This window comes from Trachemys scripta, unplaced genomic scaffold (genome assembly GCF_013100865.1).
Source record: "Trachemys scripta elegans isolate TJP31775 unplaced genomic scaffold, CAS_Tse_1.0 scaffold_61, whole genome shotgun sequence".
NCBI classification, from domain to species: domain Eukaryota; kingdom Metazoa; phylum Chordata; order Testudines; family Emydidae; genus Trachemys; species Trachemys scripta.
In genome coordinates, this window is record NW_023260547.1 from 45,526 (window position 1) to 62,555 (window position 17,030).

General features: G+C 64.2%; 1 protein-coding gene across 1 annotated transcript; it reads left to right on the top strand.

Moving 5' to 3' along the window:
• The first annotated feature begins 196 nt into the window (after positions 1-196).
• On the top strand, positions 197-15,332 carry LOC117870609 (trafficking kinesin-binding protein 1-like). Its single transcript, XM_034757813.1, has 15 exons — positions 197-405; positions 5,599-5,675; positions 6,006-6,122; positions 6,265-6,365; positions 6,853-6,961; positions 7,310-7,388; positions 7,615-7,745; positions 7,841-7,915; positions 8,117-8,245; positions 8,578-8,648; positions 8,984-9,190; positions 9,739-10,052; positions 12,168-12,386; positions 13,027-13,132; positions 14,636-15,332. Exons 1-15 carry the CDS (start codon positions 258-260, stop codon positions 15,117-15,119), a joined length of 2,367 nt encoding a protein of 788 aa, XP_034613704.1. The 5' UTR covers positions 197-257; the 3' UTR covers positions 15,120-15,332.
• Positions 15,333-17,030: the final 1,698 nt, after the last annotated feature.

A 17,030-nucleotide genomic window follows, 5' to 3' on the forward strand; every position in this document is an offset into this window, starting at 1 on the left:
CCCTCCCTTTCCAAGTAGATGGTCTAGTCTGTGCTGCTTCTGCCCCCCCCGCCCGCTGGAATGAGATGTGCCCAGCCAGGTGCAGAAACAAGGGAGACCCTATAAATAGGGGTAGGCAGCGGTGGGGACCATTGCCAGGGAGCGGGCGCAGGGGAGGGAGCTGGGCTGACACCCCCCCCTTTGCTGCTCGGTGACAGGCTGCTGCAGCCCGGCAGAGCCGCATCTTCCCTGTGCTCCGGGAGCTGGGGCTTGGCTGCATGTTTCCCCCTGAGCTGGGCGAGGTGGGGGGGCTCCGTGGGCCCCAGGCCATGGAGTTCTGGAGCAGCCCCGCAGCCTACGACGAGGTGCACGGGAGCCCGGCTCTGGTCAGCCCCACGGATCTGATCGCTACCGAGCTGGAGGAAGGTGAGAGCCGGGGTGGGCGGTGGAGGGGTGAGTTGGGGGCGATGGGCGCATTGACCCTGTGTGCTCTGAGCGCTGACCTTCACAGCCCCGTGGTGCTTGGCGGTGATCCTGCCCGGCTGTCTGTAACCCCCCTGCTTGGTTAGGGCTAAATCTGCCAGGCCCATCCCTGGGGGCTGTGTTGTGGGCTCTGCCCTGGCCGGGGTGTCTGTAGCTTGCCCCTCCGGCGTGGCTGGGCCTGCCCGGGCGTTGGCGCTGGGGCGAGCGCTCGGTCGTGCTGCATGGATGGTTTGGTGCCTGGTTTTCGCCTGCTGCGGGTTTGCGGTGGCCCTGGTGCGCCTGGCCCCTGTGGGCAGTGTGTGTTCACGGGGGGGGTGGCCCGCTGCGGGCCCTGCCACAATCGGCTTCCAGCCCTGCCTGGGGGAAGCGCCCCGGTGGCTCAGCTGTGCCGTGCTGTGCAGGAGCCCCTCGGGGCGGGGTGCCCCCCATCGCTCTCCTGTCGTGGGGCGGCTTCCTGGGCCGGAGCGGGTGCTGCAGGCATGGAGCGGGTCTGAGCGCCCCTGAACTGCTCTGGGCGTCTGCCCTGCCCGGGCAGGAGTCGGCTCCAGTTGGTTGGGTGCTATCGGGCTCCTTTCCTGGAAGGGGATGGTGGCAAATGGGGTCCGTCCAGCCCGGCTGCTGCTTCCCCAAGGGTTTGGGCTGGCAGCGATGCCCAGGCAGTGCCCCTGTGTCTGTCCAGGGCTGCAGGGTGGGCGCTGTGTCGTCTGGGCGAGGTGTGTGTGGCACCGACTGGTCCTAGAGTAGCAGGGGCTGTGGGCTGCCCTCCAGCAGAAGGCCCCCCCCGGGGAGCGCCAGGTTTTCCTGGACCCCCACTCCGACAGGGCTGGGGGGGCCCCTTCCCGGCGCTGCCATTGGCAGCCCAGCTGGAAATGTTGGGGGGATGCAGGAGGCACCCACGTTCCCACTCCAGCCACCTGGCAGGGAGGCTGGTGTCACATGGGGCCCAGTCACTGCCCCAGTCCCCCCTCTGGCTCACTGCAGGGTGGCTGTTGGGGGACACGGGGCCTGCGGCTGGAAGGCCCGTGGGTGCCGAGGGCTCGGGGGGGGCAATGTGCTGTCAGGATGGCGCGGTGAATGCAGAGCTCTGAGCTAGTGCCCTGGACCCCTGGCTGGGGGGCTATGCTGGCGTCTCAGTGACTCCAAGGGGGAAGATGGTCTTTCCCCCAAGAGCGCAGGGCCAGGGGCTCTTTGGGGGTGGGGGCTGGCTGAGAGCTGGAGGAGCAGTGGGGGGGGAGGGCAGTTGATCTTGACACAGCTGGGGTGGGTAGAGCTGGGGCGGGGGGGGGGGGGGCAGGGCACAGCCAGGGGATGGGGCTTGGACCCGTCTTTCCGCATCCCCACGCTTGGCGGTTTTCTCTCGCCAAACAATGGCTGCCAAGCGAATCTACCCCCAGGGGCGAGATACAGCCCCCACCCTATGCCTGGCCCATTCCCGGTCTACAGGGGTGGGGGGGGGGCTGTATCTCGCCGCACAGCCTGCAGCCCCCAGCAGCCGCCCGGCGGCCTGCCACTCACTCACGCCTTAACGAAGCTCATGCTCTAATTATTTCCAATTATGGTTCAGCAGCCTGATGAGGCGCTGGGGGGGGTCCCCTGCCGAGACCGAGGCCCCGTTGGGGGAGGGGGCCGACCTCTCGGATCCTGCCCCCGCCCGCCATGCGGACGTGCCAGCCTGCACGCGGGCCGGGTGTCAGGAGCAGGGCGCGGCGCCCGAGGGGGCGGGGACGGGGATGGGGGTGGCGGGATTAGCCAGGTTGTTGACAAGACAGCAGCTGGGTGGAACAGGACAGGCTGTTCCGAGGGTCAGCGGGGGTGGGCATCAGGGGGCGTGGGGGCATCGCCAAGGCAACGCGCCGCCACGACGTCACCGCTGACCGGGGTAACGTAATGGGATTTGTGGGATCTCTGAGCTTCTCCTGCTAACCCACTTTAGAGGCACCCCGGGCCCTGTGTCAGCCGGGCTTAGCTGGGTTTAGTGCTCTGGGTGGGGAGATCGCTCGCTGATCCTCTCACCCCTCCTCCCAGGCAGAGAGTCCCCGCTCAACAGGTGGGGAAACCGAGGCACGCAGTTGGGATGCTTTGTCCCCCTCGGCCTGCTTGGCAAGTCAGTGATCACCTTGCAAATGGAACCCAGGAGTCCTGGCTCCCAGCGCCCCTCCTGTAACCGCTAGACCCCACGCCCCTTACAGAGCCGAGGATAGAACCCAGGAGTCCTGGCTCCCGGCGCCCCTCCTGTAACCGCTAGACCCCACGTCCTTTACAGAGCCGAGGATAGAACCCAGGAGTCCTGGCTCCCGGCGCCCCTCCTGTAACCGCTAGACCCCACGTCCCTTACAGAACCGAGGATAGAACCCAGGAGTCCTGGCTCCCAGCGCCCCTCCTAGAGCCCACGCCCCTTGGTGGAGTGCCTCCTGTTTCTCTAGCTCCTCCCCAGGTAGGGACCTGACGTCCGCCCTGACGTGTCAGCAGAGCTCGTGCCCCCTGCCATGGTGCAGGCCCCTTCTGCTTCCCTTCCGCCCTGGGCATCTCTCCCCTGTGCCCGGCTGCGTCCAGCCTCACTGCTGTTGCTTAGGCAACCTGCCCATGTCTGCCTGGGCCCATGGCAGCTCGCAGGGCTGGCGCTCGACTGGCACCTCTCTGCTCTGCAGCAGCTGGGGGGGTCGAGGCAGGAGGGGGGCCAGGGGCTCAGGGCAGCAGGTGCCAGGGATGGCAGCGAGCACGGGCCAGGAAGGGGCCGATGGGCCGGGCTGGCTCGTGCTGAGACCCAGCAGGGTGTAGCCGAGGGGGTCTCTAATGGGGGGTTATGCCAGGGATCAGTCTGCCTGGCTGGGAGAGTGGGCCGTGCTGTGGTGCTGCCGGATAGGGAGAGGTGGGTCTCTGGGTAGGGAGGGTGGGGAGAGCTGGGGACTGGGAAGCAGGACTCCTGGGTTCAACTCCTGGCTGCTGATTCTGTTCCCTTGGGCAAGTCCAATCCCCTGCTCGGTGCCTCAGTTTCTCCATGCACAGAGTAGGGACAATCCTGACCCAGCCCCCAGGGAGTGGAGCCTCCCGAACTCGGTGCGAGGGCTGGGAGACCCCATGATGGCCGGCACTGGAGCAGAGTTGCGGGAGAACAGGTTCATGTCCCGTGTGGCTCAGGGGAGGCTGTGGGGCCTGCTCCCTGCCTCAGTTCCCCTTTGGCCTCTGCTCCGGCCTCTCTGTGAGCCTGGCACTCCCCCGAGAGCGGAGCCCCTCGGGGGCCAGGCAGTGGGAGCATTGCAAGCAGCTGGGCGCGTAGAATCCTGCCTGGAGTTCCCGGCTGGCCTGGCCGAGCAGGCCGGGTGAAAGCCCATCCCTCTCTAGCTTCAGGGGCCCTCTGGGGTGGGGGAGCTGGGCTGTGGGCTGGGAACTGGCCGTCTGTGTCCATTGCACCCGTCCCACTTGTCCTGAGCGGAGACTGGCAACGGAGCTGGCCTGGGACCTGCCAAAGCTCATTGCCGTAGTGAGCTGAGCCGGGTCGGAACCCAGGGGAAGTCTCCTGGCTCCGGGGAGAAACGAGGTGTGACGGAGCTGGGAGCAGGGCAGATTTGACCTGGGAATGTTGCAGGGGGATTGCAGTGGGGATGTGGGACTTCCCTTGAAGGAAGCTACCTGAGCTGTAACCTGAGCCAGGAACGGGGGTGGGGAGAATTAACACCTTCTGCCCGGGAGACTGAACAAAGGAGAGGAGCAGCGGGAGGGGCTGGGAGTTTAGTTTCGGTTTGGGCTGGGGTGTGCAACGCAGGGAACCCCAAGCTGGGGTCTAAGCTCCCTGAACCTCCCAGAGGGACCTAATTGAGGGGGTCTGGTCGTACCTACACGCTCTGCTTGAGACTGTGTTCCTGTCCTTAAATAAACCTTCTGCTTTACTGGCTGGTTGAGAGTCGCAGTGAATCTCGCCTTCTGCTTTACTGGCTGGTTGAGAGTCGCAGTGAATCTCGGGAAGAGGGGTGCAGGGCCCTAACTCCCCCACAATCCGCAACACGAGGGCGCCAGATCCCCTGCGGGAGGGGGCAGGCGGGAGATGGATTGGAAGTGGCGTGGCCTGGGGAGCCTGGCAGTGGTATAAATAGAGGCTCGTGGAGCTGAGCCGTTTCCGGCCTGGCCCTGTGCCGGGATGTCGCTTCCAATCCCGTCTCCGCGGCCTGGATTTTTCCATTCCCTCCGGCCCCACGGAGCTCGGTCTGACCAAAGTCCCGCAGAGGGACCTGACACCCCAGCACGGGGGCTGGGGGACAGCGTGGCTGATGGGAAAGTGTGTGTGTGTCCAACCAAGCTTCCAGTGCAGTGTGTGTAGGGGGAGAATGTTACGGGAGGCCGGGAGGTTCTGTTTCACTTTGGGCTTTGCTGAGGCCTTGGCAGGTGGCTCCTGCCTGTCGGGGACCCGCCCCTTACCCTCCCCCCAGTCAGCGGCCTCAGGGTGTGAGGGGTTTGATCCTTGTACAAGGATCTATGTCTAAACCTGCCATGGAGGTTCCCAGTAGCCACATCTAACGTCTGTTCCCTGCCAAGCTCTTGGCCTCGATGCCGCCTTGTAGCAGTGAGTTCCACAGGCGAACTGTGTATTGCACAAATTACATGGTCCCTCTCTACAGTTACAAATGTGCTCTGTCTAAGGCACTTGTCTAGACCCTGGCCCCAGGGTGTCTGAGCACAGCACAATCTTGGTTGCTGTGCAGCCCCTGCCCTGTTAACCCCATTGTACAGATGGGGAACTGAGGCAGAGAGAGGTTAAGTGTCTGGACCAAGCACACAGGGCTCTGTGGCAGAGCAGGGACTCAAACCTGGGTCCCCCAGTCAGTGCTCTAACCACTGCACCACCTTTCCTCCCTCTCAGTTCCACTGAACACCTCCTGCTTCTAGCGTGCGGTGGGGGAGCACTGGCTTCCCACCCCTTGTTCCAGAATGCACCCCAGGGATCGACTTCCTGCCTTCCTGGGCACTCCTGCTCTTGCACATCCTGTCCTAAAGCTGTAGTTTGCAGTGGCTGGGCAGCTGATGGCTTCACCCCAGAGGTGGCTGCATTTCAGTGGGAGGTGAAGCGACCCGTTGCAGGGGAGCTAGGAGGCTGGTGATGTGATGGGGAACCAACCCTCTTTCTTTCTTGCTGTTTCACAGTCCTCTGTTCCGAGCGGGTCGGCCGGGTCACAAAGACATACCATGATCTTGATGCGGTGACCAACCTGCTGGAGGAGGTAGGCGGAGCTGCTTCCCCCTCCTTGCCTGAATCTCTGCTCCTCCCCAGAGGTGGTGGCAAACCCACACGGTGCCCTGCTGTGTCCGAAATGCCATGAGGCTCCTGGCTTGGGATAAGAGGGTCTTGGGCATGGGGCAGCAGTTCTGGGAGGGTGGGCTGGAGACCGGTCAGTGGGCGGGGAGGGGTCAGACCTGGCTGGGGAGGGAGGAAGTGTGTAAGGGGGTGGGGGGGTAAGGTGGAGAGGGGCCAGTCTGGGGGTGGGATGGGGTACCTGCTGGCCTGCCCCAGTTAACAGCAGCCTGTCTGTCCCGTCCCCCTCGCCCTGCAGAAGGAGCGGGACCTGGAGCTCGCGGCCCGGATCGGGCAGTCCCTGCTGAAGCAGAACCGGAGTCTGACGGAGCGCAATGAGCTCCTGGAGGAGCAGCTGGAGCTGGCCAAGGAGGAGGTAAAGGGCTTGGGGGTGAGGGGGGGGAGCAGGGCCCTAGCACCTGCACCCGCTGAGCCCCCCTGGCTCTACGTACCGGCCGGTGAGCCAGCTCCCCCCATGCTGCCCTGCGAACCCATCCCAGCTCTCTTGTCTCCCCCAGATCGCCCAGCTGCGGCACGAGGTTTCCATGCGGGATGATCTGCTCCATCTCTACACCAACACCGTGGAGGACAGCGAGCCGGCCACAGCCACTGCCACGCCGTGAGTGACCCGGGGGGGCTCTGCTCCCATCGCTGGGGGTCCGGGGGGAGACTCTGCCCTTGGCTAGCTCATTGCAGGACGGCTCGTGCCTCGCTCGCTCCAGAGCCGTGTCCTGCCCGGCCCGGAGCTGGGCCCCCATCTCCTGGACTCAGTGACCGAACGCTAAAGTCCTGGAGCTGCCCTCCGCTGGGACCTGCTCTCGGAGGGGAAGCTCCTTGGACCAGAGCGGCTCTGCCCCTTCTCCCAGCAGGTGGGTGTAGGAAGGGCCTTGGGTCCCTTTTCCTCCCGCCTGGTGGATGGGGCTTTATGGGCCCCTCTCCAGGCTCCCGCGCCCTCCCAGGGGGTGGGGGTTATGGGGGCCTACGGGCTGCTCCCTGCCGGGTGGCGATGCTGTGGGCGGGGCTGGGCTGGGCGGCTGCTCCCCGCCCGGTGGCAGAGGGTGCCGGGTGCCCGGGCTGCGGCTGCTCACGGCCCCTCTGCCCCCCAGGCTTCGGCGGAACGAGTCCTCGCTGTCCCTGCAGCAGCACGTGCAGTACGACGCCCTGCAGCAGAAACTCAGGGGCCTGGAGGAGGAGAACCAGAAGCTGCGCTTGGAGGTGAGAGCTGGGGGGGGGGGGGGGGTGGTGGGGGGGGGGGGAGGGGAGCTCTGTGCTGGGCTGGGCAGGCGATGGGCGAGGCGGGTGGTAACTTGTGGCTCCTAGGAACAGGCAGCCAGTGACCTGGCCGGTGGGGGATTCTTGGCCCCCAGGGACCCCTGTCCCAGCTGCTCCCCCTGCCCACCCCTGGCTGGCAGCTGGGGCCCACTTTGCTCCCGCCCTGGTGCTGTGTGCGAGCAGGGGCTGTTCCCGATAGGAAGCCCTGCAGAGTCGGGCCGTGTTGTGGAGCCGGCATGGGCGTGGGCTGGTCACCGCGTGGTTAACGCTCGCTCGTTATCTCTCTCCCAGGCCACCAGCATCGCCACGGAAACCTGCCAGTACGAGGACCAGGAGCAGCAGCTGATGCTGGACTGCGTGGAACAGTTCTGTACGTCGGCCCCTGGCCTGGCCGGGGGGGTGGGAGGCTCTGGGGAGGGGGCTGCAGTGGCCTCCCTTCGGGGGCCAGTCCTCGCACAGCTGTGAGCTCTCCCCAGCTCAGACACTAGAGACCGTGGGTGCTGGGCATGGAACCCAGGTCTCCATGGGGCACGGCCGGGCTGGGGGGCGCCCCCATGGGCCTGGCTCACAGCTAATCCCCCGCCCCCTCCCTCCAGCTGAAGCCAGCCGGCAGGTGGTCTCTCTCTCCGAGGAGCTGGCCCGCAAGACCGAGGACACGGCCCGGCAGCAGGAGGAGATCAGCCAGCTCCTGGCCCAGATCGTGGACCTGCAGCAGAGGGGCCGCACGGTGAGTGCCTGCCCCGGGGCTGGGGCGCGGCCTGCGCCTGGCAGCCGGGGAGGTGGGGGGGTGACGGCAGCCCTGACCTGCTGTGTCTCCCCCAGCACGGCGCGGAGGTGGAGGAGCTGCAGCAGCATCTGGCCGCAACAAAGGAGTCTCAGCAGAAGCTGCGCACTGAGGTGAGTCCCTCGGGCGGGGCGGTGCTGGGCCCCGGTGCTCAGCGCTCAGCCGCTGCTGGTCCATCCACCGGGCTCGGCCTCTGGCGCCCGCGGGCCCAGACTCGCTCTTCGCATGGCACGTGGGCGCAGCTGCCATGCTGAGGGTGGTGGGGTGCCAGGCCCTGCTGCCCCCGCCCTGACCCCTGTCCTGTGCCCGCGCAGCTGCAGGACCTGCAGGAGAGATACGCCGAGTGCGAGGGCATGCTGCACGAGGCCCAGGAGGAGATCAAAACCCTGCGCACCCGGAACCTCCCCAACAGCAGCCTGAACCGCTACAGCCTGCTGCCCCCGGTGAGTGCGGCCGCGGGGCACCACCGCCCGGGGGAGACGCCCAGCCTGGGCACCGCGCGTGGCTCCGGCAGGGCTGGGCGCGTTGGAGCTGCGCCGGGCACTGTACCACCTGTGTGAATGGCCTGCCCAGGCCCGTTGCACCAGCCCCAGGGGGGAAGCTGGCATGGCTCTGCCTTGCCGGGAGATGAGGGATGCACAAGCTGTGGCATGTTGGGCACATCTGTGCTGAGCTGTGGGTGCTGGTGCCCAGGGGTGGCTGGCTCCAGGCTGCCTGGCAGCTGGCATTTCCCCTCGCCGGCCCCATTGGGATGCCACGTGCTCTCTGCCTGCAGGACTCGCTGGCCGCGGAGATCAAAGGGATCATGAGGAAAGGAGCCGACAGCTCGTCCTCCTCGGAGTACAAGTGAGTCTCCCCCTCGCCGTGGGGCTGGGGCCGTGGGGCTGGGGCCGTGGGGCCGACTGGCTGCCAGGGTGCAGGCTTAGCTGCGACTCATGGACACAGTGAATCTGATGTGAGTGGACCCATGTGATGGATGGGGGCTGAGGGGGTGTCCCCTGGGCCCAGATGAGGGCTGGAGGGCCAAGCCCCCAATGATGCTGTCTGGAGGAGTGGGTGGGCCCCTGGGACGGGGGATCCCACTGACGGGCGCTGTCTGGCGGGGTGGGGGTGGGGGGGGCAGAAGGGCAGGCGGGCAGCCCCCAGGACGGGATCCCGCTGATGGACGCTGTCCCCTCCAGGAGCTACAAGCGGGTCTTCGAGACAGTGAAGGTCGTGAACCAGGCGGTCAAAGCCAAGTCGCATGCAGAGTCCCCCCAAAACCTGCCCGGCTCCAAGCCGTCCTCGGCCCTCCCCTCGGCAGGGTGCAGCCGGGTCAGCACGCCCCGCACCAGCTATTACGGATCAGACAGCGCCAGCCTGGCACCGGAGAACCTGGAGAGCGCCCTGTAAGTGCCCCTCCACCTCTCTCAGCGGATGGGAAGGTGGGTGCCATGCACTGGTGGGCTGGGGTCAGTCGGGGCTTCCCCCGAAAGGTCTGTGCTGGGGAGGGACGCTGGGAGGGGGGGTGCAGACATCCGCACCCAGCCTGTACCTAACCCCTGCTGGGCTCTCCTGGGTCTCCTTGTTGATGTTCTACTGGTGTGTGAGGTCAGGAATAGGATCCCCGACAGGAGATTGGAGCAGCGTGGCTGGGTCCGGCCTTGCCCCAGTGGGGTGTAGCTGGCGTGTGAGATCGGTGCAGGTGGCCCCCTTGGCTCTGGTGTCAGGACCCAACCCAGCGAGGGGCTAATGGAGAGGAAGGGTCTACCCCATAGATGAGTGTACTAGTCAGCTGAGCCAGCTTCTCACCCTCTGGGGCACGGCCCCGGCATGGTGCCCCTTGCACTAGGGGGGTGCCTGGGGGCACGGTGTGGGTGCCCCAGCCAGGGCACTGTGGCCCTTCTCGGGGCACACCCAGCTGCGGGGCTGACTATCTCCTGCTTCCCCGCGGCAGGGCCGAGGAGAAGCTGCGGGGCACCCCGGGCACCCCAGGCAGGCACGACCTGGAGGCAGCGCTGCAGCGTCTGTCCGCCCGCCAGGAGAACCACGCCTCAGAGCGCTCCTTCTTTGAGACGGAGCGCGAGCAGAAGCTGAACCAACTGGCCAGGGACGTGGAGAGCTCCAGCGGCTTCCTCACGCCCAACGACAGCATCCTGTCCACCGGCACCAACTACTCTGGCAGCTCGGAGCACACCGGAGGCTCCGGCTTCTCCCTCGGCTCCCTCTCCTACCTGCCGGACAAGCTGCAGATCGTCAAGCCCCTGGAAGGTGAGTGAGGGGAACAAGCGGGCCTGGGGCACCTGGTGCAGAGGGGGGCCCCAGGGCAGGTGGTGAGGAACAGGCCAGGTTTGGGCTCACAGCATTAAACAGCCTTGAATGAGGTCCGGGGCTGGGCAGCCGGAGCCCACAGCCTGCGAAGGGACAGACGAGTGTTCTGCTTATAACGGCACACGGGATCTTTTTCAGGGGAAAAAGCAACACACCGCATTTATTGGAAATACAACTACTAGGGTGACCAGAGAGCAAGTGTGAAAAATCAGGACAGGGGGTGGTGGGTAATAGGAGCCTATATAAGAAAAAGACCCAAAAATCGGGACTGTCCCTATAAAATCGGGACATCTGGTCACCCTAACAACAACTAGCACATGCATTCAATCACACACGCTGTCCCGCCAGTCGATGTTCTCGTTCCCAGTTTAGAGTTTGGATCCTCCTAGTGGCCAGCTCGGTTGATCATGGGTAGAGAGGAGCTGGGTTTTGTCGGTCGCAACACGATGCTCTGGGGAAGTCTTGGCCGGAGGAACCCAAAGCTTTATGGCAAGGCCCCTGTTTATATAATGTGGGTTGGTTTTTTAATTGGGACTGAGTTTTGCACTGTTATGCTGTAATTGTTGTTTGACGAGTGCTTGTTGTGTTAATTTTTATTTTTTTTATTTTTTGGTTTTTATGAAGTTGTTCAGGGAGTTACCCCAGGCTGGCTTTGATCACAGCTATTTTGTCCCCATTGGTAGATGCCGGTTTTATTTTGAGTCGTTAATTTGCCATCCACTGACATTTCAATAGGGGCGTGTTGCAATCTCCCGGTGCCCTTACGTTTGTCCTCGGTTCCTCCCTAGAACGTCTGGCCCAGTGAGGCCTTTTCACTTCTCTTCCAACACCCACATTCACACACAACACAGGCTTGATTCTCACAGCGCATTTGAACAGGAACATCGAGCATTGCATTGTTTTACTTTAAAATGCTAAAACCTACAACGAGTGGTGACCCTAAAAGGTCTGTTACTGCCTTGAAATCCGCTCCGATTCTGGCTGATGCATCTTTACCAATGGCCCCCCTAGGCCATTTCTTCCTGCTGTCAGAAAGGGTGGCTGGCAGGATATGATCAAAGCCTGCATCAATACATCGAATACAGGCTACGTTACTAGTCTTTATCCTTTATTCTAAATTATACAAAATACAAACATAACAATCCTCCCACTACAGGAGACGGCAAACCGGTTAAAGCCTCTGACGTGGAAGGGGTCAGTGAGGCGTTCAGTGGAACAATTTTTGTTCTCTCCCCTTAGCTGGGGAGTTCTACCAGGAACACCCAGACACACCCAGTGTGGCAGAGTCTCGGTGGGTAACACCTGTCCAGCAGGGGAGGAAATCCACGGCGAGGAGCTGGACCTTTCCTTGTGGCTGCTGTGAAAGTCCAACCCCGTTTCATCCCAGGGGGGCTGGGATTCAGCGGGAACCGGGAGAGGTGGTGGTGTCTCTGGCCTGGTCTGCTCAGGGTCTCTGCGTTAGGATGCAGATGGCCCGGGGATGGCGGGGGGGAGAGGGTAGTAGCCATAATGGTGAAACGTGCATCAGGAGCCCCCTCTTCTTTTCTTTCCCCCAAAAGTCTCGTTGAGGCCCCAAGAGAGCATCGGGGAGGGGAGGGGAACAGCCTGTCCCCTTATTTGTCCCACACTTAGGCCTAATACCCAGCACCCCGATTTTGGGACCTTAATTTCTGCTTCCACCATCTTCTGTTTTTACTGAGCACAGTTTCAACGCAGGTCTGTCTGTCCGCCTTCCTTTTCCCGTCGCCGTTCAGCAGCCGCGGTTACTGTGACACTTATGAACTTTCACTCCCTCCTCCCAGTTGAGCTCACCATTTGAGTCAGTTTAAGACCCAAATTCTCCCCCCGGGAGCTAGCTGGGTGCTGTGAACGCTGCTGCCCTCCAGGGGCTGGGCAGAGCCACGTCCTCGCCGCTGGGGTCTCCTGTGTTGCAAACCTGGGACGTTCCCCCGCTGCAGGAGGTGGCTTGGGGAGGGCTCTGTGCACTGGGGCCCCTGGCGGCATGGGACAGCGCTGAGAGCTGGAGATCTGCATGGCTGGTGTCTCTGTCCCCAGGCTCGGTGACTCTCCACCACTGGCAGCAGCTGGCGAAGCCCAACCTGGGCGGGATCCTGGACCCCCGGCCTGGTGTGCTCACCAAAGACTTCCGGCAGCTGGACGTGGACCTGGAGGAGGTCTACAACCTGAACGACCTTGAGGAGGACGACGTGGACCTGAGCGCCTTTCCGGCACTCGCTGCCTCCACCCCGTCCAAAGCCAAGGGCTGCTCCAGTGGTGAGCAGGGGCTGATGGGGAGGGGTGAGCCTGCCCTGGCGGGACCCTGAGCCAGCAGCAGGCAGGTATCAGCCTGGCCCTGCCCGGCCAGCGGGACTTGCCATGTCCCCTGCTGGGGTGCGACAAGGCTGGCGTCCTCTGCTCCACCCCATCCAGGACTTCCAGGTGCTTCCAGGACTTGCCCTGTCCCCCCCGACCCCAGCCGCCGTCTCCTTCCGTGTCTGTCTGCACGTCCATCTTGTCTCAGTCATCTGCATGTGGACGCTGCGTCCAGCCATCTCGCCAGTCTCTGGCTGGGCAGCCATGCCAGGGCCAGAGAGACTCTCTCCCCCAGTCCCCGTGAGGTGCTCCGGTCCCCCGACGCCTTTGTTCTCTTGCCCCAGGGAGCTGCTCTCATGTGCCTGGTGTGCACAAAGGGGCCCATGGCCTGCTCAGGAAACATCCGCCTCGGTCCTTGAATCTCTGCCCCGGCTGGGGTCCCCCAGGAGCCCTACAGATCCCATGGGTCTGAGAGCCAGCCAGGGTCTCCCTGCCCCCGCCCGTGTCTGCCTCCCTGCTGACTCGCCGGGGGCCGATGCCCCCCCAGGTCTCTGTCCATCCCCCACCCATACATTAACCCCGTGTCTCCTGTCCATGCCAGCGTTCCACTCCTCCATTAACAACCTCCCCCAGACTCCATCTACATTCACCATCACCACCTGCCACATCTTACACCCCAGCAAGGAGATCACCACCGTGACGCCCAGGTAAGGCGGCAAGGGCCCTGCCCTCCCCCCCCCATCTCCCTGCGAACCAATCGTCCCCTCTCTAACCTGTCTCCTTTTCTCCCCCCCGCCCCCACCTTGGGCTGGTCTATTGGCTCCTGGTTCTAGGCAGCGACACTCCTGGGGCAGGCGCCTCCTGCAGCCCCTGACGCTCTGAGGGGCTCGGTGCTAACGTAAGAGTCCCCGTATCATGCTGGCAGCCGGGCGCGGCAGCCCCACAGACACCGAGCTCGGGGGGCAGGGGACGTGCACACTGCAGGAAGGGTCCCTCCAGCTGGCTGTGGAGCGCCCCCTGCTGCCTGTCTGGGCGGGATCCCAGGGGGCTATCGCCAGCTGGCCCCTGCTCTGGGTCAGGACTCCGCTGTCCCCCAAGTCTGCCCCCTTGCAGGCTGCGAGGTGTGAGTGGGGCACCGCTGGACTGGACTGCAGAGGCTGGGCTAGGCTGCTCCTCCCTACGTCCCCCCCCCGGCTGCGCTCGGGAACTGGCGAACCCCGGGTGTCCCTGTCGTGCGGGTTGGGTGCTAAGAAGCCCTGCTCCTGGCCGGCTGCCGAGCCCGTCAGAGCTGGGCCCAGCGCTGGAGCCAGAGGGAACCGGCAGCTGTTGCCTCCCATGAGATGAAGGGAGTTCTGTGCAGCCCAGGAGTTGGCTCTCTGTGGAGACCTGGCCCTGACTGTGACATGAATGAGCAATTGGACAGCAGGAGCCACCCCCCGGGCTGAGATTCCCAATGTGCCAGGGGCCCTGGCAGTGCCATGCTGCATGTGGGTTGGTCGTGCCCCCCCTGCATGTGGGGGTAGCAGCCTGGGTCCAGCCTCTGTCTCTGGGGAGCACCAACTAACCCACTAACCAGTAGCTGCCTGGACACAGGATGTACCATTAACCCCCCTCCCTTTTCTCTCTAGGCCTAAAGAGACTAACATGGAGGCCCCCAGCCTGGGCCAGGGGGTCCCAAACTCGCTGGGGGCTCTCTGCACCTTGTGACTTGGCTAAAGGGGGGGTGGGGGTTGGCTGCTGCAGGTTAATGGTAAAGGATTCATTAAGCAAACGAGCTAACGGGACCAGTGCCTGGAAAGAGGAGCTCCTTGCCCAGGGCAGAGCTAGCCGTGGGTGAGGGACTCCCCAAACAGACCAGTTCTCACCCAGGGCAAATTCCTTCAGTGCTGGCAATGGGCGTTTGCAGGGGGCGTCACACTGTGCCAGGCGGGAGCCTGTGGCACCTGGACAGTCAGGGCCCCAGGGGCTCAAGATGACCCAAGGTCCCAGAGCGAGTCAGGGACAGAGCCAGGAGTAGAACCCAGGAGTCCGGAGCTTGGCACAGAGCCGGGAGGTGGGGAGAATGGGGCATGGGGCGCGCCAGAGGTCAGGGCACTGTGGGGAAAGCTCACCCCAGAGTCAGAGCTCCTCGTTCCTAGGCCAGGCTCCGCCTGTGGGGCTGCCACCTCCTTGTACTGACCAGCTCTCTCCCCTCTCTCTCTCCTCCCCAGTCTTTATAATACAGTCGTGCCCTCTTGTGGGCCCTTTGACAGGCTGAGTGCTGCCGGCCCCATGCCCCAGGCACTGGAGCCTGGCCCCAGGGCGCTGTCTGCGCCTCTCGGACTCGTCACGCTGCTGCTGGAACACGGCATCTCTGCCTCGGTGCGGGCTGGCAACGCCCTGGCTGCGCTACGGGTGCCGGAGCCCCCCTCCTGGCTCTCCCCCTTGAGGGAGCAGTGGGACAGCCTGGGGGGGCGGTCTCTGGGCAGCTCAGGCTTGGCTCGGCCCTTCCCGAGGGCCCATGGGCTGGATGACGGCAGGGCCGCTGGGCCCAGCAGAGCCCAGAGCAAGAGCAACATCTTCAGCTGGAACCTGGTGGAGAAGCTGAAGAGACTCAGGCTGGAGAAAGTGGTGGCCCGAGGAGAGGCCGGCTTCCGGGGCGCAGGGGAGAGCAGACAGCCTGTCGGGCCGCCGGCCCCCACCACGCAGCCGTGAGCCGCCTCCCTGGGCTATGACCCCCTGCAGAGCAACGTGGCTCCCTCCTGGGCCTCCCCATCACCCCCTTTCCAGCCAGCCGGGAGCCGGCGAGGGGGGTGAGAGCGGTGATCCGTCGCGTCTGGGCCGCTGGCGGGAGCTGGTCTCAGCGGCGGGGTCTGCTCTGTCATAATTTATTTCCAGCCACGGTTAGTGGGTCCCCAGCGGGGGGGGGGGGGGGGGGACGACCGTTTTCTGAGTGGCCATGAGAACAGGTGTATCAGCTGCTGCAGTTTAATAAGCACCTGGGATCTCTGCCGCTGAGCCGGGAGTAGGGGACGTGTCCCCGGGGGCGCTCAGGCTACCCCATGGCAAACCCCCCCTCCCCTGGTGCAGCAGGTCTCCCGCATGCCCTGTGACAAGGGGGTGAGGCCGGCACACGGCTGAGCTGGAACTCGGCTTTGGGCTGTAACGTTGGCTCTGGTCTCTCCAGAGAGGGGCTTGGAGAGCGCTAGCAGGGCAGCCCTGCCTGCCAGGGGAGCACTGAGTGCACGCTGGGGCCGGGGGGGCCTCCAGCCCCTGTCCTATCCTGCCCTCGGCAGGACAGCAGCATCTCAGCCTCCGCTGCTCCTGGGGGGCTGCGAGGGGTAGGGGCTGGGGGGGGGGGTCAGGATCACGAAATTAAGTCTGGAAGCTCTGGGGCCGAGGGGCACTGGCTCTGGGGAGGGAAGTTTGCGCAGCCCCTGCTTCTAGGGGCACTAGCCACCTCCCTGAACTTGCCTTCCCTAAAGCTGGTGGGCACAGATTTTTTGGGGGGCGGGGCTGGGATCTGCCCTTGGAACCACAGTCAGGGAAGCGGCTCAGGTCTGTGGTTTTATATGAGGTGGTGCCGGTGGCTCCCGTCACTGCCTGAGCCCCCTCCCCACGCTCGCTCTTAGCCGAACACAGGGGTGGGGAAGGCCAGGTCCTGTGGCTGTCAAGGGGAGTGGGGGGCTTAGGACCTAGATGAGGAACAGGCAGTGTTGTTCCAGCCGGGGAGGGGGCAGTGACTCTCTCAAGGACGTGCCAGGCCGTCCTCGTAACAGCCTGAGGGCCGGGCCCCACGGGGAGGGGAGGCAATCTGCCCTCCTGGAGGGGTAAATGCAGGATGTCCTGGGCTGTCCTGTGGGCCCTGCTCTACTGTTAATGTTGGACAATTGCAGAACTGCCCAGCCCAAGCAATTCTGGCCCGAGTCCCTGGCCCCGGGCTGGGCTGTACTCAAATTCCTGGGCAGGCAGGGCTGGGCTGTGTGATTTCCAGTCACCCAGCAGGGCGCGGCCCTGGGCCAGCAGCCGGCCGGTCTTTTAAAAACACTGAGATTTTTAAACAACTGCTTTGTCTTGAATCAATAAACTAAGCTACTGACAAGGCTCCGCCCCTTCCCAGCAGGGGGCGGGGCCTGCATGCTGCTGGGGGCGTGGCTCAGGTCCCTGGGTCCGAGTAGCTGTTGCATGCACGTCTGCTGCTCCCGAAGTCCCGCTGTTCTCGATAGTCTCTGCACTAGCTGGTGTTAATTTGCCCCCCCCCCAGCTGTGTCTTTCTGGTGAAATAAACACGACGTAATCAGAACCGGCTCCAGCCTGGTGTTTGCAGCACTGTCTGAGCAGGGCGGGGGCTTGGGGGGCCTGGCTCTGACAAGACCCCAGCAGTGGGGCGGTCTCTAGAGCTGCCCCCATGGGCTTAGCCGAGCAGGGGTGAGGCTGGGGGGGTCGGCAGGGGTCAGCTGCTCGGTTGTGGCCTTTCAAAGGCCGGTCCCTCGTCTCACTCTTGCCCCGTGCTGCATGGGGCAGGAGCCAGGCGTGTAGGCCCTGCTCCACGTGAACACTGCAGGGACCTGCAGGTGGGGGGTAGGATAGTGCTCGGGTCGCCCACAGGGGCTCGGACTAAAGCAG